Source organism: Sciurus vulgaris (genome assembly GCF_902686455.1).
Source record: "Sciurus vulgaris genome assembly, chromosome: 7".
Lineage (NCBI taxonomy): Eukaryota > Metazoa > Chordata > Mammalia > Rodentia > Sciuridae > Sciurus > Sciurus vulgaris.
The window spans coordinates 97,827,657-97,846,827 of record NC_136467.1 but is presented as its reverse complement, the minus strand read 5'-3'; the positions used below and the strand labels follow the sequence as shown (position 1 = coordinate 97,846,827).

Genomic DNA, 19,171 nt, shown 5'->3' with positions numbered 1-19,171 from the left:
CTAGACAGAAAATGACTGGATTCTCTTATCTGTGTTCCATCAGTTTCTATATACTGTTTTGGTTGAAAGGTGGGAAGAAATTTGGCCTTAAACATATGCTATTGTCAAAAGAATGGCGGCTTCTGTTTAAGGTCTTGGGGATTCTCAGGGGACCTCAAATCACATTCTGAAGACTGCTTATTGAATACCAGGACACCAAGAATGTTTCTTGGTGCAGGCAATTTACAGCCTTGAGATGGACCGGCTAGATGGCGGCAGGGTGAGGGTGGCAGTAGTCAATGGTGACTGTCGTGCAGAGCCATCAGAGAATATGTGGGCATCGTCTACCATTCTTGAACTTACAGCCAATTAACGAAAAGATCCTTGGGAGTGGGGAGCAGCTTTTGCCGATCCATATTACACTAACTGTTCAAGCCCTAGTGCTTATTACAGTCGAGAAAAGGCGCCCATCTCTTGCTTTAACCTGCCCGCCGCCGGTGAGCTGGACGCTAGACATCCGCGGGCGGTGCCGCGTCCCTAGAAGGACGCAAGCCCAGTGGAACCCGCGGCCGGGGGCCAGCGGAGCGCGGCGCGGGAGGACCCAAGAGCGCAGGCGCGGTGGCTACGCAGGCCGCGGCCCCCGGAACGGTAAACAGTGGCGTCACGTGACGCGCCCCTCTCCTGCTCCCGCGCCGCAGCCGCACGCCGATGGCTGCGGGGTCTCGCGGCGCCGCACGATCTCCACGAGGCAAGCGACTCTAGGGCCAAGGCGGTGGCGGCTGCAACGAGGATTAGGAAGGCGACGCGGGAAGCCAGGCATAGTGTCGTCAGCAGCAGCAGCTCGGTCCCGGGAGGAAAAGAGGCTGTGGCAACGACGCCGACGTCCCTGCGCGTACCCCCTATCCGCGGCACCCACCGGCCCCCTCCTCCTCCACAGCGGCGGCGGCACGGCCACCATCTTCCTCTTGCTGCCAGTGGTAGCGCTCGTCTGGAGGAGCTGGGTGAGTTGCGGCTGTGGCCGCGGCCAGGGAGACGGGCAATCCTCCCCTCCCCCGTCCCCTTCCACACGCACGGCGCCTCCGCGGTCCTCCCCGCCCTCCCGCGGCGGACACTGCCCGCCTTTCTCCCGCGCCGCGGGGAAATCGCCTCCCGGGCCTCTTGCGCAACGTCCCACGGCCTACCCGCGCCCCGCCTCGGCCGCCGGGACCGTTTGGACACGGGCTGGGGAGGGAGCCGCGGAGGCGCGGTCTCCAGCGGAAGGTCGGGTCCGCGGCCTCTCCTCGGCCCTTGTCTACTAGTTGCCCCGCTGCCGGCCGACGCGCAGGCCGGGAGGCGAGGCACAGCACGGCGGGCGCTGCCGGAAGGCCGGGCTCGCAGGCTGCCGGATCCGCAGCTTCGGGCAGTCGCTTTCTCCTGGAGCCCCAGCGTCGAGCTCTGGGCCCGGGGGCCGGGAGGGCGGGGAATGGCTTTGGCCGCGAGACCGATCCTTTTGCCCACCCCGCTTTTGAAGAGGGTTGTGGGTGCTCCATCCATCCTCCTGTTAACGCGCGCTTTTGTGCTCGGGACCCAAACTGTCGGCTCCTTTCGCGTAGTTTGAAATGAGAAGCGTAGAAGCTAATCTTGTCTTCTGATAATACGTTTAATTTAATGAACCACTTGTCGATACGTACGTGTTAATGGTGCTAAATAACTGATCACCTGACACGGCGAGGGGGTGTTGGGAGAAAGGGAAAGAATGTTGGTACCGCTCACGGTTCCAGTGTCTCTTCTTTCCCTCAGGAATGTATTGCCGCGGGTCAGATGACCTTTTTCCATCTTTGGGTTTCTAAATGCCATTTCCAGGATTCAAATGTGTGATTATTAGCCCGATGCGGTAATCATTAGTAGAATATGATTGTGGTATAATGGAAGTGGCAACAGTGCTTTAATATCTGCCTGTTCCTGATTTTCTTTATATGTAGAGATGTTAAAAAAGAATCATTGATAATTGAACATCCCTAAATACGAACTTTACTCACTTATTTTAACCAAAATATAAAAACGATAACAGTAAGTACTTTTAGGTACTTAAATAGTAGCTGTATTGAGTTACTTTTTCGGGATCGAACTTTTGTCTTTTTTGAGCTGGTCATTTAAGATCTTCCAAAACACGGTCATTTAAGATCTTCCAAAACTACCCTCAATTATTTAGTTACTTTTTTTTTTTTTTTTTTTTTAAGTCTTGAATGAAGTTTTGGTATTTACAAAATGTTTGTAGGTGAATATGTGTGTTTTGTGATAAGAAAGAAATGTGAGTCCAGTAACCAGGAAGTTTACTATTGTAGCATGCTTAATATTTTTGAATTTATAGTTCCCATTACAGAGCACAGAAGGTGTTGTTTGAAGATTATTGTTATGTCAATAATACTTGTAAACTTTGCCATCACATTGACCTTTCCCCACTTTTAATTTTTTCTTCCCATTCTTCTGTTTACTGGTCATGTGTTACCATAATGATTCTTTTCCCCCAACATCATCATCACTATTATTATTTTAAAGTAAATACTCTATTTTCCAAAGACAGAAATAGAATTTAAGGGGGACTTTAGTAGTTACTACTGCCCTGATCAAGCCACACATTCAGTGACTTCCTTAGCTGCAGAAATACTTACACTTGGCTGAAATGGGTCACTTTCATTTAAAAAGAATTACAATTATAAGGTTTATTTGGTAGTTATACTAGTGAATATCAAACTGGTAACGGATGAATCAGTGATAGGACCAAAGTTTTCCCTGTTCCTTGCATACTTCATAGGTCTATTTATTGAAGAGCATTAAAAATGCAATTTATTTTAGTGCTTTAGTATACTACTGGGAGAACAGTGAAGTTGTCTTCCACTGAAATTAGTTATGTATTCTTTGTTGTTAGAAAGAACTTAAATAACTTGATCATGTTGATCTTAACAGTATGCTAATATGTTGTATATTCCAATAAATCAAATGTAAGAGAATTGGTGGAAAAGTGAGTGAAAAATAGGTTTGATCAAATAAAAATATCAAGATAGAAGAATTGAAAGCATAATTGTCTTTGTTGTTATATTACTCATTTAAAACCGTTATTAAAATTTAAATTATATTAAGTATTCGAATCACCTAGGAAAGGTTGGTAGTCTTTGCCTTTTCTAAAGTATTGTTGGTAAAAGTTGGAAGGCACCAAGTAAACAATTTTGTTTATTGCAAAATGAAAGAGTTCAGATTTTTCATACTGTAGGTTCTACCTGGAAAACTGTTGAATGAAAGTATGCACACAATTCTATTTTTCTAGTGCTAAAACAGATAATGACTTTTCTCTGACAAGGTAATACAGTGTTTGCTTTTTTGATATTTTTTTGCTTTCTTCCATGTGTAAGATACACGTAAAGATACAGAATAAGTTCTGTTACGATGTCATAAATTTTTTATGTATTAATTTTTTCTGAAATAATACTGCTTCAATTTTTAAAATGAAATAATGGAGATTTATTGGTCAGCATTCAGGTTTTTGTATTATAAATAACTACTTCACACAGTGTCAGGGAGTTCAGGGTTAGAGTGCTGATTTAAATATTTTCATTCATCCGCATTTCAGGAATTCTTTCTGACAAGTGGCTCTAGAATTTTCTTTTCTTTTCAGGAATAGAACATCTTAGGCTGTATTTAATTTTTTTCTTGGAGCATTCTCTGAGAATCCTGGAATACTTTTTAGAAACATAGATATTTTTTAAACTACAAAAGTTATTTGCATACTGTTACACATTTGTGATACTGTTACATCTTTGAGAATAGTGAAAACATTTTCCTTTAATTGTTGCCCTTTGATTACATGTGGAAAGATACTGAGATTATTGATTTGATAAAAATACTTGAGACCCAGATACTATTTTTACTCTTATGGAACATAATCTATGCTGGGAAAATAAGATTCAAAGACACAAAATGTTAGATCAGTGGTATTTGAGTTAAAAGTGTGAAATAGTTCAAGAATTATAATAGGTGTATGAAATTTTTAGATGTATATACTATACAGTTATTGCTATGAATTATGATGGGTTATTTTTGGGGTGGAGTACCAGGGATCGAACCCAGGGTTGCTTAACCATTGAACTACATCCCCAGTCCTTTTTATGTTTTATTTTGAGACAGGGTCTCATTAAGTTGCTGAGGCTGACCTCGAACTTAGTGATCCTCCTGCCTCAGCCTCCCACATCACTGGGATTATAGGCATGTGCCACCATTCCTGGAGAATTATGTATTTAATTTGGAACATTTTAATGGTCATAAATTTAAAATTTTTATGACTGTTGGTACAATGAAGAGGGGAAATACAGAAATAAAAATTTTAAAGTGTTACATATTGGTATAATCTGTTGGTATAATCTCACTTTATTAGATAGTTTTGAATGGCAAAGATTATACAGAAAGGCTAAACTTAATGTTGTATTTAATTCATGGTTTGTGTGAGGGGGACACATAAAAAATAAAACTTCAGACTGTAAAAATAAGTTGCAAAGTTTTTTGTTGATGACTTTGCTTTTCCTTCAAACTGTGTTCATACACAGTTCAATGTGTTCATTGAGGATAGCCATTTTGTTTTTTTAATGTGTATAGGTGGCTAAATGCACATTTCCTGCTTTATTTTGTAAGAAGAGTCAGTTTGTTTATAGTATTTTTGTAGATTTCATGGATGATATTTTAAAATTCACAAACAGTAATATGTGTTATGTGAGTATAGTACATAAAGTATAAACATACAGGCTTCAGGAATTAGCCCTACACTGAGCTAAAATTTGAGAATACTGGGTATGTGACCTTGGGAATATTGTGTCATTGTTCGTACAATTACTGTTCTGTATAAGAAAAATTAATATTGCACCTAGTTTGTAGAGTCATTGTGAAGAGCTAATGAGACAAAGCATACAATACACTTAGCATAAGACCTGGTATGTAGTAAGTGCTAAGTACATGTTGGCCTGTTACTACGTAGACTGTAGTTATAATGATGATGCTAGTTCTAGTAATTAGGCGGTTAAGTCAAACTTCTAATGCTTCTTAAAATATCACTTATAATGCCAAAATAACTGTAAGCTTTGAAATTAACTCATTCTTTCTTCTGTTAGGCTAGTAATTCTGCTTTTGCAAGTTTCAGCTTCTGTTAGTGCTTTTTTCTAAATTCATAAATCTGCTTTGCAAGCAGACACCTTGATATCTTATGTATTCTTTTTACTTAGATACATTCAGAAAAGAAGTTATTCTTGCTTTCTTTAAGAGGTTTACCAGTAGATTATACTAATGAATGAAATTGATCGAATTTGATGTAGAGGCAGGTGACTAGGTTGCATTGCTTTGTAGAATTGTGTTTTGTAGTAGTGTCATACCACATGGCTTGACATTTAGTAATTTTCCTTGACTTATCCTAGAAGGATAACTGTGATTCATCTGCAGTGTTTTTATGCCATTGTGGTTAAAAACTGATCTTGTGTCATACAGAGTGGATCTGAGTCCCCACTCTGTCATTTGTTCTGTAATGTTGGGTGTACATTTTTGATAAGCTTTAGCTCCTCTTGTAAATTCAGAAAATAATAACAATAATAATTTGCTGCCTAATTGTGCAGTTGTGAAGATTAAATACATAATACAATTTAGTTATTTAGAACAGTGACCTGGATAATAAATTATTTAGTGAATTACTTTATAAAAATAAAACACAGGGTAACGGTAAGGGCAGTGACTTCCTGTCCCCATATTTGGTTTGTTTGTGTGTTTTGTTTTTGGTACCTGGGATTGAACCCAGGATGCTCACCCAACTGAGTTAAATCTCCAGCCTTTTTAATTATTATTTAAGGACAGGTCTTGCTAAGTTGCTCAGGGCTTCACTAAGTTTCTGAGACTGGCTTTTTTTTTTGAGGGGGGTACTGGGGATTGAACTTGGGGGCACTTGACCACTGAGCTACATCCCCAGCTTGTTTTGTATTTTATTTAGAAATTTAGGGCCTCGTTCAGTTGGTTAGTGCCTCACTTTTGCTGGCTTGAACTTGTGATTCTTCTGCCTGCCTCCTGAGTCACTGGGATTAAATGGTCCCCCCAATATATATATGTTTTGTTGCATTATAACTATATATAATGGTGGATTCATTGTTACATTAGTTTGTTCCTAGGTCATTGACTTCTGAATGAGATTTTTCTGCATTCATGTTTAACTCCACCACTTAAATATAGCAAGTAGTTAATCTCTGACCCGAACTTATTTATTTTTTGTGGTAATTGGGGTTATAAAATAGGTTGTCATGTTAAATGAATTAGTACGTGTAGAGCAGGAGTTCTGGCCTTGATACTGTTGATATTTTTGGCTGCACAATTCTTTGTGTGGGCTATTTTTTGTGCCTTACTGTGTATTTACTAGATTTCTCTAGTACCATCTCCAGTTGTGATTGGCAAAACATATCTCTAAATGTTGATCAAATGCCCTCTGGAGGGGCATAATTCCCTTTGGTTAATTACTGATACAGAGCAGATTGTCACATTATCTGGCATGAAAGTTAGAGCGCATCGTTTTATGCTTTATTGTTATTAACAGTAGTACTTTTATCTGGGATTATCACTGGCTATTAGAATTTTTTTCTTACTAAGAATGCCTAATGAAATTGCTTAATTTAAACTATGATATAAGGACTGGAAGGCATTAAGTGTGCTTCATTTCCAGGACCATTGCACTTCTAGATCTTTTCCTGTATTGCTCTTACCCATTTATAAATTGATCATTCTTTCATTTCAGGTTTTGGCTAAAATGTTATTCTATTATGAGCTCTTTATTTACCATCATACATAGAATGTCCTACCCACCACTACTATTATTATTAGCTGTTCAATTTTCTTTCATAGACTTTAAAATTATCCTGATAATATTTCATTCTCCCTATTGGTTAAGTTCATTTGTGCTTTTTAAAAAATAATAATATATAATTAAATTAATGCATTTATTTTAAAGTGTTCTTAAAAGAAAAACTGAGACTTTTAAAGTAGTTTTGTAGAAGTGTACTTTTTTCCATTATTTATTAATCTTCCATTCTAGTCACGCTTAACCACGTAGAAAATAATGTAACTTGATTTTAGTAGTATAAACTAAATTGGCTGCAGTATAATTCTCTTTGTAGATAAAACAAGTATTTTAAAGCAGGAAATAACTTTGGGCTCAGATAAACTTTATTAGCATGTTAGTTCAATTTTTAATGGTATTCTGAGTCTGTAGTCCATTAGGGCTGAACTCAGCCATTCATAATTAATGTATGCTGTTTCTCTTGCTTATAATATCCTCTGGACCTTCAGGTCCCAGCTTACATATCATCTCCTTACTTTTCTTGGCTTCCTGAGTTTAGCCTTTCTCTGTGATACTATCTGCAGCCTCCAATATGACTGACCCTTCATATTTTGTTGAGATGTTTACCATGCTGTTGTATTTGTTTATATGTCTGTATTCTGTTTTGGCTTGTTAATTCCTTGAATTTGAGACTGGGGTTGTTTCACTGGCACTCAAAGGACAAATGTTTGTAATAAATGTCATATATGATCAAAATAGTATTTATTAAGCATATTCAGTTCTCTTAGTTGCATACATGTTGTCTGTAAACATAAGGTATGTCTCTGATCCCAGAAATCATTGATTTTAGCAAACGTATTCCCAAATTATTGATACTGATTTAACTAGGTATATATTTATCATTAGCCATTTAAAATATACTCCAGATGTGCTTATTGTTTTCATTTATTAAGTTTATAATACCAAAAATGTAAGGAAAAGGAACTTGTTTAAATCTAGCAGTCTGTATAATTAGATACTAATCAGCTATTAATTTTTCTCAGATCTGTTTATCTTTGTCTATATTGCTTAGGTATCTGAAAATTAGTGTTTTTTTTAAGATGTTTTATTTTGGAATAATTTTAGATTTCTAGGAAATTGCAAAGAAGCTATGAAGTTCTGGTATACCCTTAATTCAGTTTCTCTGATTATTAACAGCTGACATTAATGCTGGTGCCTTATCAGAGCTAAAAGATTATAAGTACATTATTTTTTAACTAACATTACATACTGTAGTCTAATTTCACCAATTTATTCATTACTGTACTTTTCCTGTTCTATGATGTAATCTACATTGCATTGATGAATATATTAGTGTGTCCATTGTGAGTTAATATTTCTATAGTTAGTTAACATTTGTTTTCCTATTTATCTTAAGACTTTCATTTTTGGTACTAAGCAAGAACTTCTATTTTTGATACCTGAGATGTTTCTTAAAATCAGTTGCTGTTTATTTCTGATAAATGTTACTTTTAGGAATGTCTTGTTGGATGACTGCATACAGTCATTTTTGGCATTTTTTCCCCATGCAATTGCCTGCAGAGCCAGTTGGAACTACATAAGAAAAACCAGTCTTACTATTTATAACAGTTTTCCTCAAAATATATTCCACAAAATACTGGTCTTGTGATGTATTCAATGGAAATTGTCTTTTTGGGTCCATAATTTGGGAGACTTTATGCTTATTCTCTTTTAAAAGATTCCCATATTTATTGGCCTACCAAGGTGTCTCATGCAATGGTAGCTGCTTTTTTCTTTCCCCTTTTGAACTAGGGATCGAATCCAGAAGTGCTTTACCACTGTTCTACATCCCTAGTATATTTTTTATTTTGAGATGGGGTCTTACTAAGTTGCAGAGGCTGGGCTTGAACTTGATATTCTCCTGCTTCTGCCTCCTGGGAGTGAGATGTTATAAACATTTATTGAATAAATAAAAGGTATTCTTAAAGAAATGTAACTGTGTTAAACTTGCTCCTTCTCCACTTTGGACCATAGAAGCATTTTCCTTGATAATGCCTGTTATTTGAGTCCTGAGAAACTTATGTGCCCATACTAGTTTTGACTAAAACTGTATACTGGACAGTTGGATTTGCCCATCTTTTTAACAGTGTGCTTTATTCTGTTTTATTATTATTTTTGTACCAGGGATTAAACCCAGAGGTGCTGAATCACTGAGCCATATCTATATAGCCTTTTTATTTTTTATTTGAGACAGTCTTGCTTCACTAAGTTGCTGAGGCTGGCTTTGAACTTGGTGAGCCTCCCTGCCTCAGCCTCCCAAAGGTATTTAGATTACAGGTGTGCATCAGTGATTCTTTAAAGACTGAATCTTACCTGCTATTGAGATTAAAAATATGGTATAGGCTTGTAGGCACTTTCAGTAAAGGACTTTGGGAATATTTTGCAAATAGCAGTATTAAGTGGGGGAAGTATAAAGATTTTAGAATGGGCTGGTCTTCCATATAGCTTTGTGATCTTGAACTGTGTGACCATAACTTGTGAATTGTTCTGAACACCCCGCTTCGAAAGTATAGTGTGTTTGGTGCAGCAGAAAGCCATCATGTGAAATTTATGGATTTATTAGCCTTGTGTTGCTATGAGAGTGCCTTTTCAGTAGAGTCAGAGTACCATTTTAGAAGGAAAATTAACAGTTTGTTTCTAGAACTAGAATTGCCTTTTTTTTCCTTTTTGATTCATCTGAAACAGATTATTGATTGGGATGCAGCCCTCTGAAGAGAAAGTCATTTTGATTTGTAATGTAAAGTTTGGATTCCAGCACATCCAGATAAATGATTCATTGATAATGCTCTAATTGCTTAATTTTGCAAATGGTAAACCCTTTTAGTAAATTATTTTTGATTGTTTGATGTATTATACTAGAATTTTTTTTTGAATCCAAAAATGTATTAGTAGAAGTATTGGTGATGTATTATTGAGACCTTTCTTAGGTACCGGGATCATATAACTATAGGGATTTCTTTCTTCAAAGAGACTTTTTTTTTTTTTTTTTTTTTTTTTTTGCGGTGCTGGGGATTGAACCACGGCCTTGTGCTTATGAGGCAAGCACTCTACCACATGAGCTATCTCCCCAGCCCTTAAAGAGACTTTTATAAGTTTTTATCAGCATTGTTAAACTACAGTTTTCTGTTAATTTGGAGAATACCAGTGAATAAGTAAAATAGGTAACATTTTCTTTCGGTGCTTTATTAATATTTCTGTGTAAATAATAGTAAAATTTAAGTAGAGATACTGAAAACTTATTTTAAAGGGGATTAACTTTTTTAAGACCAAGAGAAATTTTCTTAGCTTTGAAAATTATTATTATTTCAGATACAATAAATTATGCTCATTAAAAATGAACCGATTTCTGAACCATTACCACAATCAAGATTCAGGGCATTTTCCATCATTCTTCAAAGTATCATCTTTTCTTTGGAGTCCATCTAACACTTATCTGTGGCCCTAGGCAACCACTGATTTGTTGAGAAATGTTGGAAAATTGTTTTTAAAAAGACTGTAATGAATCAATCTTTCCAGATTTGCCTTAGCTTAGCGTGAAAGGTACCACCAAGGTATGAGCTGTGGAGCCTGAAATCTGGGTTGAACCTTGGCTGATATTTTCTGACTTTGAGGAAGATTTAAAAATTTTATAAGTGCATTTATTTGTAAAACAGGGATAATAATAGATCCTATTTTTTTATTGGGGATTAAATATCTTATGTAGGCAAAATGTTTAATAAAGCTATGTTGTATATCGGCAAATGAAAATGTGAACCTCTTCCCTCATTTTTATAGGGGCAAAAATTGAAGGTTCAGTTGAGAAAATTTTGGTAGATTTGGAGCTACTCTAAAAACCTTAAAGTATTGAGCTCAGTATATTCTGGTTAATCAGTGGGATTTTCTGAATAACTGAACATTAATTTTTTTTTTTTTATTGACTCCTCCTCTTCCCCCAAAAGTATGTTGGTTTGGTTTTATCTGTCTAAAAACCAGGATTGAAAATAATTCAACTTGTGATAATTGAGGCTCCTTAGATATGAGGTGACTTTGCTGAATATCTAATTCATAGGAACAGTCAAGTGGAGAGACTAACTGGTAATCTGTATAGATTACACATAAAATACATTTAAATTACTTATATGATTGTTTTTCTGTTGTTCTCATTTCTACTAAAGGGGACCCTGGGGGGAAAAATGTGGTTTATTGTGCACATTCTCATGTGCTTGTGTATTTTTAAGTTTGATTTGTTTGGTTTAGTTAATATTTCTATTTTCCTCTTCTGCCCCCACAACAAACTTTTTTGTCTATGTTATCTTTCTTCAAATAATTTAAATGCTTTGTAAATAAAGTGAGGTACTTTACAGTTTTACTAGGTATGGAACAATAATTTAAATGACTTGATTTTAGCTCTTATACCTGGACTTATTTGTAAAAGCGTGTTTGATTCTAATTTATGAAAAACATTATGGTTAAAAAAATATGGTTTTTATGGTTTAAGCCATGTAATTCACAATGTGTCAAATTATTGGACTATATACATATTTTTTTTCTAAAAATAATGACTTGAGTAAACATTTAGGATTTCTGTAAATAATATTATACATGCATGATAAAGAAAGATTATTTAGTAAAGATTCATTACCACATTTCAAATGTATATTCTAAAATCAGTGAGGATTTTTTTTAAAACAAAATTCAGAAGTGTGTTCTTAGACTCAAAACTATTAAAATAATTTGGTAGTAGGTGATTTTCAATTGATAGCTTTATTTCTTATGGTATTTTTTTGTCTTTCTATAGGGCTGAAAGACACACAGAAGTCTTCATGGATATAGTGATACATTTAATCATTTAATTCCTACTGAACACTTAGATGATGCCCTATTTCTAGGATCCAACCTGGAGAATGAAGTCTGTGAGGATTTAGTACAAGTCAAAATGTCTTAGAGGACTCGCTGAAGAACTGCTCAGCGATAAGGATCCTATGCTAGGATCTGCAAGTAACCAGTTCTGTTTGCCTGTTTTGGATAGCAATGATCCCAATTTCCAGATTGCCTTGTTCAACAGGTAATTCTTACTTTTTTTTTTTTCCTTTTTTTCTGCAATTAAATAAGAATTTTCTCAGCAGCATTTTTGTTTTTTTTTTTTGTTTTTGTTTTTTGTTTTTTGTTTTTTGTTTTTTTTGATGGTGAGGGTAGTAATTTTAGGGTTCTTTCCTTGAATTTAGAGCTTCTTTTCCAGGCATCAGAATGAGAATTTAAACTAAATTTCTTCCAAGAAGTATGGAATTATTTTCAAAGAATATTGTAGATACAGTTGGAGGACCATTAATTTGTTATTCGATTGGGAAATTGTGAGAATATAGGGTTGTGCTGTTAATTATTATGTCATTAAAACAGGTGTGAATTGGAAGTCTTACTAGCAATAGGGATTGCCTGACAGATTGGGACCTGTCCTTACACTAGGCCGCTAAGTGCAGATGGCTGAATTGACCTTTCCTAATGTTCCTCCCAGCCCTTCAAATTTAATACATTCTTGCTCCAGTTTCAAATTCTTAAGTATTTTGTATATCTCAAAACCAGTAGGAAAAGAATCTCTAGACCTGTGCTTTCCTGTACAGTAACCACTAGCCACATATAACTTGATTTCTTGAAATGCATCCAGTACTGAGATGTGCTATACAATGCACATGAGATTTTGTAGATTTATAAACATGAGTATAAAAAAATAAAAATGAGAATTTTTAAATGCTCATTTATGTATTAAAGTGATGTTTTTGGTTAAACAAATTATTTAAAATCAATTTTGTGTGCTCCCCCCCCCTTTTTTTGAGAGTGGTTTTGCTATGTTGCCTAGGCGGCTTTGAACTCCTGGTGTCAAGCCTCCTGTTTCAGCAACTAAGTAGATGGACGATCATGCCTGCTTATTTGTTTTTTGCTTTGTGTTATTTGTTTTGTTTTTTGTTTTTTTTTTTTTTTTTTAAAGAAGTGGCTACTTGAATTAAAATCACACATGTGGCTTGCATTATGTTTCTGTTGGACAGCACTGCTCTAGGATCTATAGTTGAAGTAGCCCAGAGGGAGATTAATTAAATTTCTATAAAGCTAAATGATTTTTTAATAAGAACTTATTTGGCATTATGTTAATATATAGAAAAATAAGTAGTTTTTATTTTATAAAACAAAGGAAAATATTACCCTAAACCTTGAGGGAGGCAGTTCTCTGTAAGCCAAAGTTTGAATAAAGGTAAAAGCCTCACATGGAAAGGTAAGGCTTTCCCTCATCATTCCCTAAAGTGGTGCACAGGTTTATGTGATCTTGATTTGTTTTTCATGATTCTAGACCCTCTCCTGAAGTTCAGTTTTCCAGTATATTTTTTCATTCATTTTAATATTTTTTGCCTAATATTTAAAATTTTATACAGCAATACTTAACATTTGGAATGAGTGATCTGCTTTAACCCATAAATTTGTTACATTACTCTTGCCTGAAACCCTCATCTCTGGATACTGTGAATCTTGTCATTTGAATCATTCCTTATAATGAGGTTTTGAATTGTTGGCTAATGCTGTATCTCTGAATTGTTTACATTGTGTTGTGTTTACAGTGTTACATTGTTTCTTGTTGTATTCTAAATGTTTTAAGCTTTAAAAATTGTTTTATGTATGCAGTGTTCAGTTTGGTGCCTGTGTCAGTATAGTATTCTAATTATCTTTATTGTTAATAAGCACTTTGACAGTTTTTGGTTATATGCGCATTGTTTCTCAATTTAGTCCAAGATTCAGGAAGAATATTTATTTAATGTTTGTGTCCCTTGTTGTGGAATCTATAATTGCCTTCAAAGGATGTTGTATCGGGCATGTGAATGACACATTTATCATCTTGTTAGACATTTTTATAAAATCTATCTCTTTAGTAACGTCAGTAGTCCTACTTGCTATCTCTCCTTCTTAAAAAATCGATTTCATTTGTATGATGTTTTTATTCATATGAATAGTCTCATTTCTTCTTTTCCTGTTAGTTTTTCTTTAGTGAAGTAATTAAAATTTTTGGGTGTTTGATTTATTGATACTTATTTATGATATGATTCTTTATCTTTCAAACTTCAGCGTGAGGAGAATTAGTTTTCTGAATCTTCCTACCTTAAAATTTATTTGCTACAATTGTTTATTTTAGATTCTGTAGTGCAACTGTTATATCATATACCTGTAGTATGCATGTTTGTAAGATATGGCAGGGGATTATGAGGGGAAAAAATAATGATACAGCTCCTCTGTCTAGGATTGTTTAAATTTCATGTTTCCATCAGTCCAGGGGATTTATCTACATGCTTCAAAGTTCTTTTTGCCTTTTAGGATATTTGTTCAGTAAAAGGTCCAAACATTTTCTCACAGGAGCAAAATGGAAAGCATTTTTGAATAAATAAAACTTGTTTTGTTTTGGAATAATACTAGATTTACTGGTGCATTTCAAAGAAGAAGTCTTTTTGTAACTATTAATGAAAGCACTATGTAGATACTAACTTTCAGCTGTTTGTAAGTTATTTCAGGTTTTGTTATAAAATGACATTTCTAGATGTTTTTACCTGACTCTATAGGTTTTTTTACTTTGCCTTGACCAAAGCTTAGTTAGGAAATGTTCCATTTGTATCTTTAGGAGAGTAAAAGCTATAGATTGTGGTTACTTTGTAACTTTGATTTTCTCAGTGTTACAAAATTTGCAAACAAATAGTTTTCCATATCTTGTTCTGTTAGGCTGAACCAGGTTGTTTACTGGAGTTGGTAAGTAAGACCAAATTTTTGTTGACATATTTGAGTGGTTTGCATTAATATTTCAGTTGTCATCCCAGAAAAGCATAAGTAGTTTTAAAAATAACAACAATAGGAAATGGGAATATTATTTTTAGCACTTGTTGTATGCTAATTGCTTGATTTTTGAGAAAGAGCAGCCAGTGGAGCCCTGATCCTCTTTTTGAATGCTTTTTTGACTCTGGTGAAGTATTAGTTTGCCTATAGTGTTTGCATATGGCTTTTGGATGTGCTGCCCACTAATACTTTTATTTATATCTATCTATCTATCTATCTATCTATCTATCTATCTATCTATCTATCTATCTATCCATATCTATCTATCTGTCTATCTATCTATCTATCTATCTATCTATCTATCTATCTATCTATCTATCTATCTATCTATCTATAAATTCCACTGAGTGAGGAAAGCCAGGAAATACTAGATACTCAATCTTGATGATCAAATCACTATTGTACTCTAAAAATCCTTTTATTTTTAAATTAAAAACAATATTTTCAGAAATGTTTTAAAATGCTGAATATGTTTATATATGCCACTTAAGGACTGTATTCAAAAATCATTGAAATGGTGTTTTTTGGCATTATCAGTGTCATGAAGAAATGTTAAATTTATCCCTAATTTTATAAACAAATGCATTCCCCTTTTACATTGCCAGCTATGATTCATTTGGGGAAAAAAAATCTTATTCTTATGATTTGTTTCTTTATGTAATGCATCGAAGAGAAATTTTTGATATTTGTGATTTATTTGTTTTTACTGTGTTGATCAACATTGCCTAAGGACCAGGAAGACAGACACAGTTGTAGATGCATGGTATTCAGAGTACTTTATATTCAATGTAGCACTTGTAGTTACTACACTCCTTCAGTTAAACTAAGATGACCTTGTCCAGGCTTCATCATGCCTTGCAAAAATCATCATTTACTAAATTATTAAAAAAATGCCTCCTGTAATATTGGCTTTTAAAGATGAAGCAATTTAAAAATTATTTAACTTCTATAGATAATCCTGCATATTAGCTGAGTTGATTGATATTGTGTTTTTTCAACTGTAAAGTATCTGCTAACTGCACTTGTTAATTACTTTCCTATCATGAATGCCACTGATAACTATATGATATCAAGCACTGTTTAAAAAAATTTGTCTTGTGCTGCTTTGCCTTCTGAGCAAAGTATTCTTGATACATGTTTAACTAAGTTTGCAAATTTTCTCATCAGTGTAATGTTTTGTCCTGTTTTGGCACACATTTTGTAAAAGTTGACACATAATTGTACATATTCATGGGGATATAGTGTCATAATTTGATACATTTAATCAGGACAGTTTAGCATTTCCTCAGAACATAATCTATCCCTTTTTTTTCTCTTGTGTTGGGAGGCTTCAAATTCCTTCTAGTTTTTTTATAAAATACATAATAAATTATTGTGAATATAGCCACTCTATACCCTGCTGATAGAAATATTAGAATTTACCTGCCTCCCTCCCTCTAAACTCCTTTCCCTCTACCTTTCCTACCCTTTATTGACCACTGTTCAACTCTCTATTTCTGTGAAATCAACTTTTGTAGCTTCCACGAGTGAGAACATGCAGTATGTATTTTATACTTTTTTAATCATACCACTATAGTTTTGACCTGCTTCATCATTAGAGATAGAATTCATCTGTTTAAAATTAGAAAAAAATTAATAGTAGCACATTTTCTGGAAAAATGATTTTGTGACCTAGTGTGTTACTGAAATTAGTTTAAAAAGGTATTTACAGGTTTTATGGCTTCATGCTTCTTTTGGACAACAATTTTATTTTATTTTATTTTTGCTGTCAGGAATTGAACCTAGGGGTGCTTAACCACTGATCTGCATCCTCAGCCCCTTTTAATTTAAGACTGGTCTTGCTAGTTGTTTAGGGCCTTGCTAAACTGTTGTGGGTTGACTTTGAACTCATGATCCTCCTGCTCAGTCTCCTGAGCCGCTGGGGATGTATAGGCATGGGCCACCACACCTGGCTGCACAATTTTCATTTAGAAAATACATCGAACTAAGCATAGTGAGTTCGGTGGTCCAATAAAATTCAGTTTTGAGATATTTATTATTGTAGTCTTCATTTGCACGTTTTTCTAGGTGTGGGTGGGAGTCTTTGTACAAACTATACCCGCTGTACATACATATTAATTCTCTACTTGCACTGGACTCTTTGCTATTTTTGTTTATTTCTGAAGTACTAATATTTTATTAATTTTGAAAAAAACAACTGTGCTTCAATGACCCTCTTAGACCATTTTTCAAACCATTTTTTTGTTGGGGGGGTATCAGGGATTTGAACCGAGGGGTGCTTAACTACTTAGCTACCTCCCCAATCCTTTTTGAATTTTCATTAAAAACAGGGTCTTGCTAAGTTGCTTGTTAGGACTGGCTAAATTGCTGCAACTGACAACTGGTCTTTGAACTCTTGATCCTCCTTCCTCAGCCTCCTGAGCTGCTGGGATTACAGATGTGACACATCATGCCTGGCCCATGATTGATCGTACTTTTTTTTTTTTTTAATAGCGAAATTAAAAAAAAAAATTTTTTTTCCAGTGCTGGGGATATAGTGCAGTTGGGTAGAGTGCTTGCCTCACAAGCACAGGACCCTGGATTCAATCCCCCAGCACTGAAAAAAAAAAAAAAAAATTCATACATGTATGTAGGGTAAGTATAATGTCAAAGTTCCTTCACTCTTCCCTTTCCATCCCTCACTGTGGGATCAGCCTCTTGACGTATCAGAGAAGACATTCAGCCTTTTGGGGTTATGAGATTGGCTTATATCTCTTACCATGATATTCTCTAGTTCCATCCATTTACCTGCAAATGCCATAATTTCATTTTTCTTTAAGGCTGAGTAATAGTTCATTGTGTATATATATGTACCACATTTTCTTTATCATTCATCTGTTGAAGGGCATCTAGGTTGGTTCCATAGTTTCGCTATTGTGAATTTAGTTGATGTGGTTGCATCACTGTATTATGCTGATTTTAAGTCCTTTGGGTATAACCAAGGAATGACATAGCTGGGTCAATGGTGGTTCCATTCCAAATTTTCTTAGGAATCTCCATACTGCTTTTCAATAGCTGCATCAATCTTCAGTTTCACCAACAATGTATGAGTGTACCTTTTCCCCCACAGATGACCTTACTTTTGAGATCACTTCTGATTTTTTGATTTTTCTGAGCAGGAAAAATACAAATTTAATCCAAAGTAATCATGCAAATATGATGAAAATAAATTGATTATAAACACATTGTGCAGGGGATGGTGGTTTACGCCTGTAATCCCAGTGGCTTGGGAGGCTGGAGGCAAGAGGATCATGAGTTCAAGCCAGTCTCAGGCATTTTAATTTAGTGAGACCTCTAAGCAATCAGTGTGGCCCTGTCTGTAAATAAAATACAAGAAACAGAACTGAGGATGTGGCTTAGAGGTTAGGTGTCTTTTGGTTCAGTCCCCATAACAAAAAAAGAAAAAAAAACATTGTAATTAAAAATACATTGAGTAACCCCATCATAGAATTAGAGATGTTACTTTAACATCTGAAAGTAGAGAACACTTTGAAAGTGGAAAGAGTAGAACATAAAAGCTACCATAGGTATTTGAAAGTTTGTTATATTAATAAGGGATTTGACCCTCTTTTATTTACGAAGAGATAATAGATGTGGGGATTTATACCTTTGCTGGATAGGACCCCTTGATTGGGATATTTCACTGGTGATTGAGGCTTCAGATAGTAATGCTAATATTAGTTGCCCGTTTTAGGACGTTTTTTGAACCTAAAACATCAGTTTTTTGTTTTTTAGCAAATACTTGTGATTGAACCCAGAGCCTTGCACATGCGATTTTACCTAAAAGTGTCTCTGAAACTGCTATTAATTGAAAATTAATCTGTTTTCGTTTTGATTCTAAATGATTTTGTAGGCTTGATGTATTTCATTATTTTTTTTTTTTTTTTTTTTTTTTGCGGTGCTGTGGATTGAACCCAGGGCCTTGTGCTTGCAAGGCAAGCACTCTACCAACTGAGTTATATCCCCCCCTTCATTATTTCTTTATGTGAAATACAACTTAGAAACAGGGATAAATTTATTTACATAAACAGCTTTATTTGCTATTCAGTTTGTTTCTTGCCATATTATTTCTTATACTTTGTGTTATACTGTTACTCAATTTAGACATTTCTAATAGTATGTGCCAGTTCTCAAACAAATTCATTATTCATTAGTTATTTCTATAAATCATCTTTAATACCAAGAATAAAAATTGAACTCAGATAAAACAAACCTTTTAATACAGATATTAAAGTATTAATTTCTAAATTCAGAAAATCTAGAGAGATGGAATTTATGGCCCAAGAGCAGAGTTTTCTAATTCGTGTCTTCATTTTGTATATAATTCATTTTTTCTGTTTCACTTCTACTTGGTTTCATTTCCTTTTGCTTTCCTTAGCTTAACATACTGTAACACCAAGTATATTTAAATTTTGCTTT

The 19,171-nt window shown here is 35.1% G+C and overlaps 1 protein-coding gene across 3 annotated transcripts in view; it reads left to right on the top strand.

Moving 5' to 3' along the window:
* The first annotated feature begins 691 nt into the window (after positions 1–691).
* Positions 692–19,171, top strand: part of PHF3 (PHD finger protein 3) — an 85,274-nt gene continuing 66,794 nt past the window's right edge. The window contains exons 1-2 of one of the 3 annotated variants that reach the window (XM_079146736.1): positions 692–980; positions 11,740–11,915. In XM_079146736.1, the coding sequence (XP_079002862.1) occupies positions 11,882–11,915 (34 nt within the window). In that variant the 5' untranslated portion in view covers positions 692–980; positions 11,740–11,881. Of the gene's footprint in view, positions 981–11,648; positions 11,916–19,171 lie in introns of all 3 variants that reach the window. The other 2 variants (XM_079146735.1, XM_079146738.1) reach the window with 2 other exon arrangements.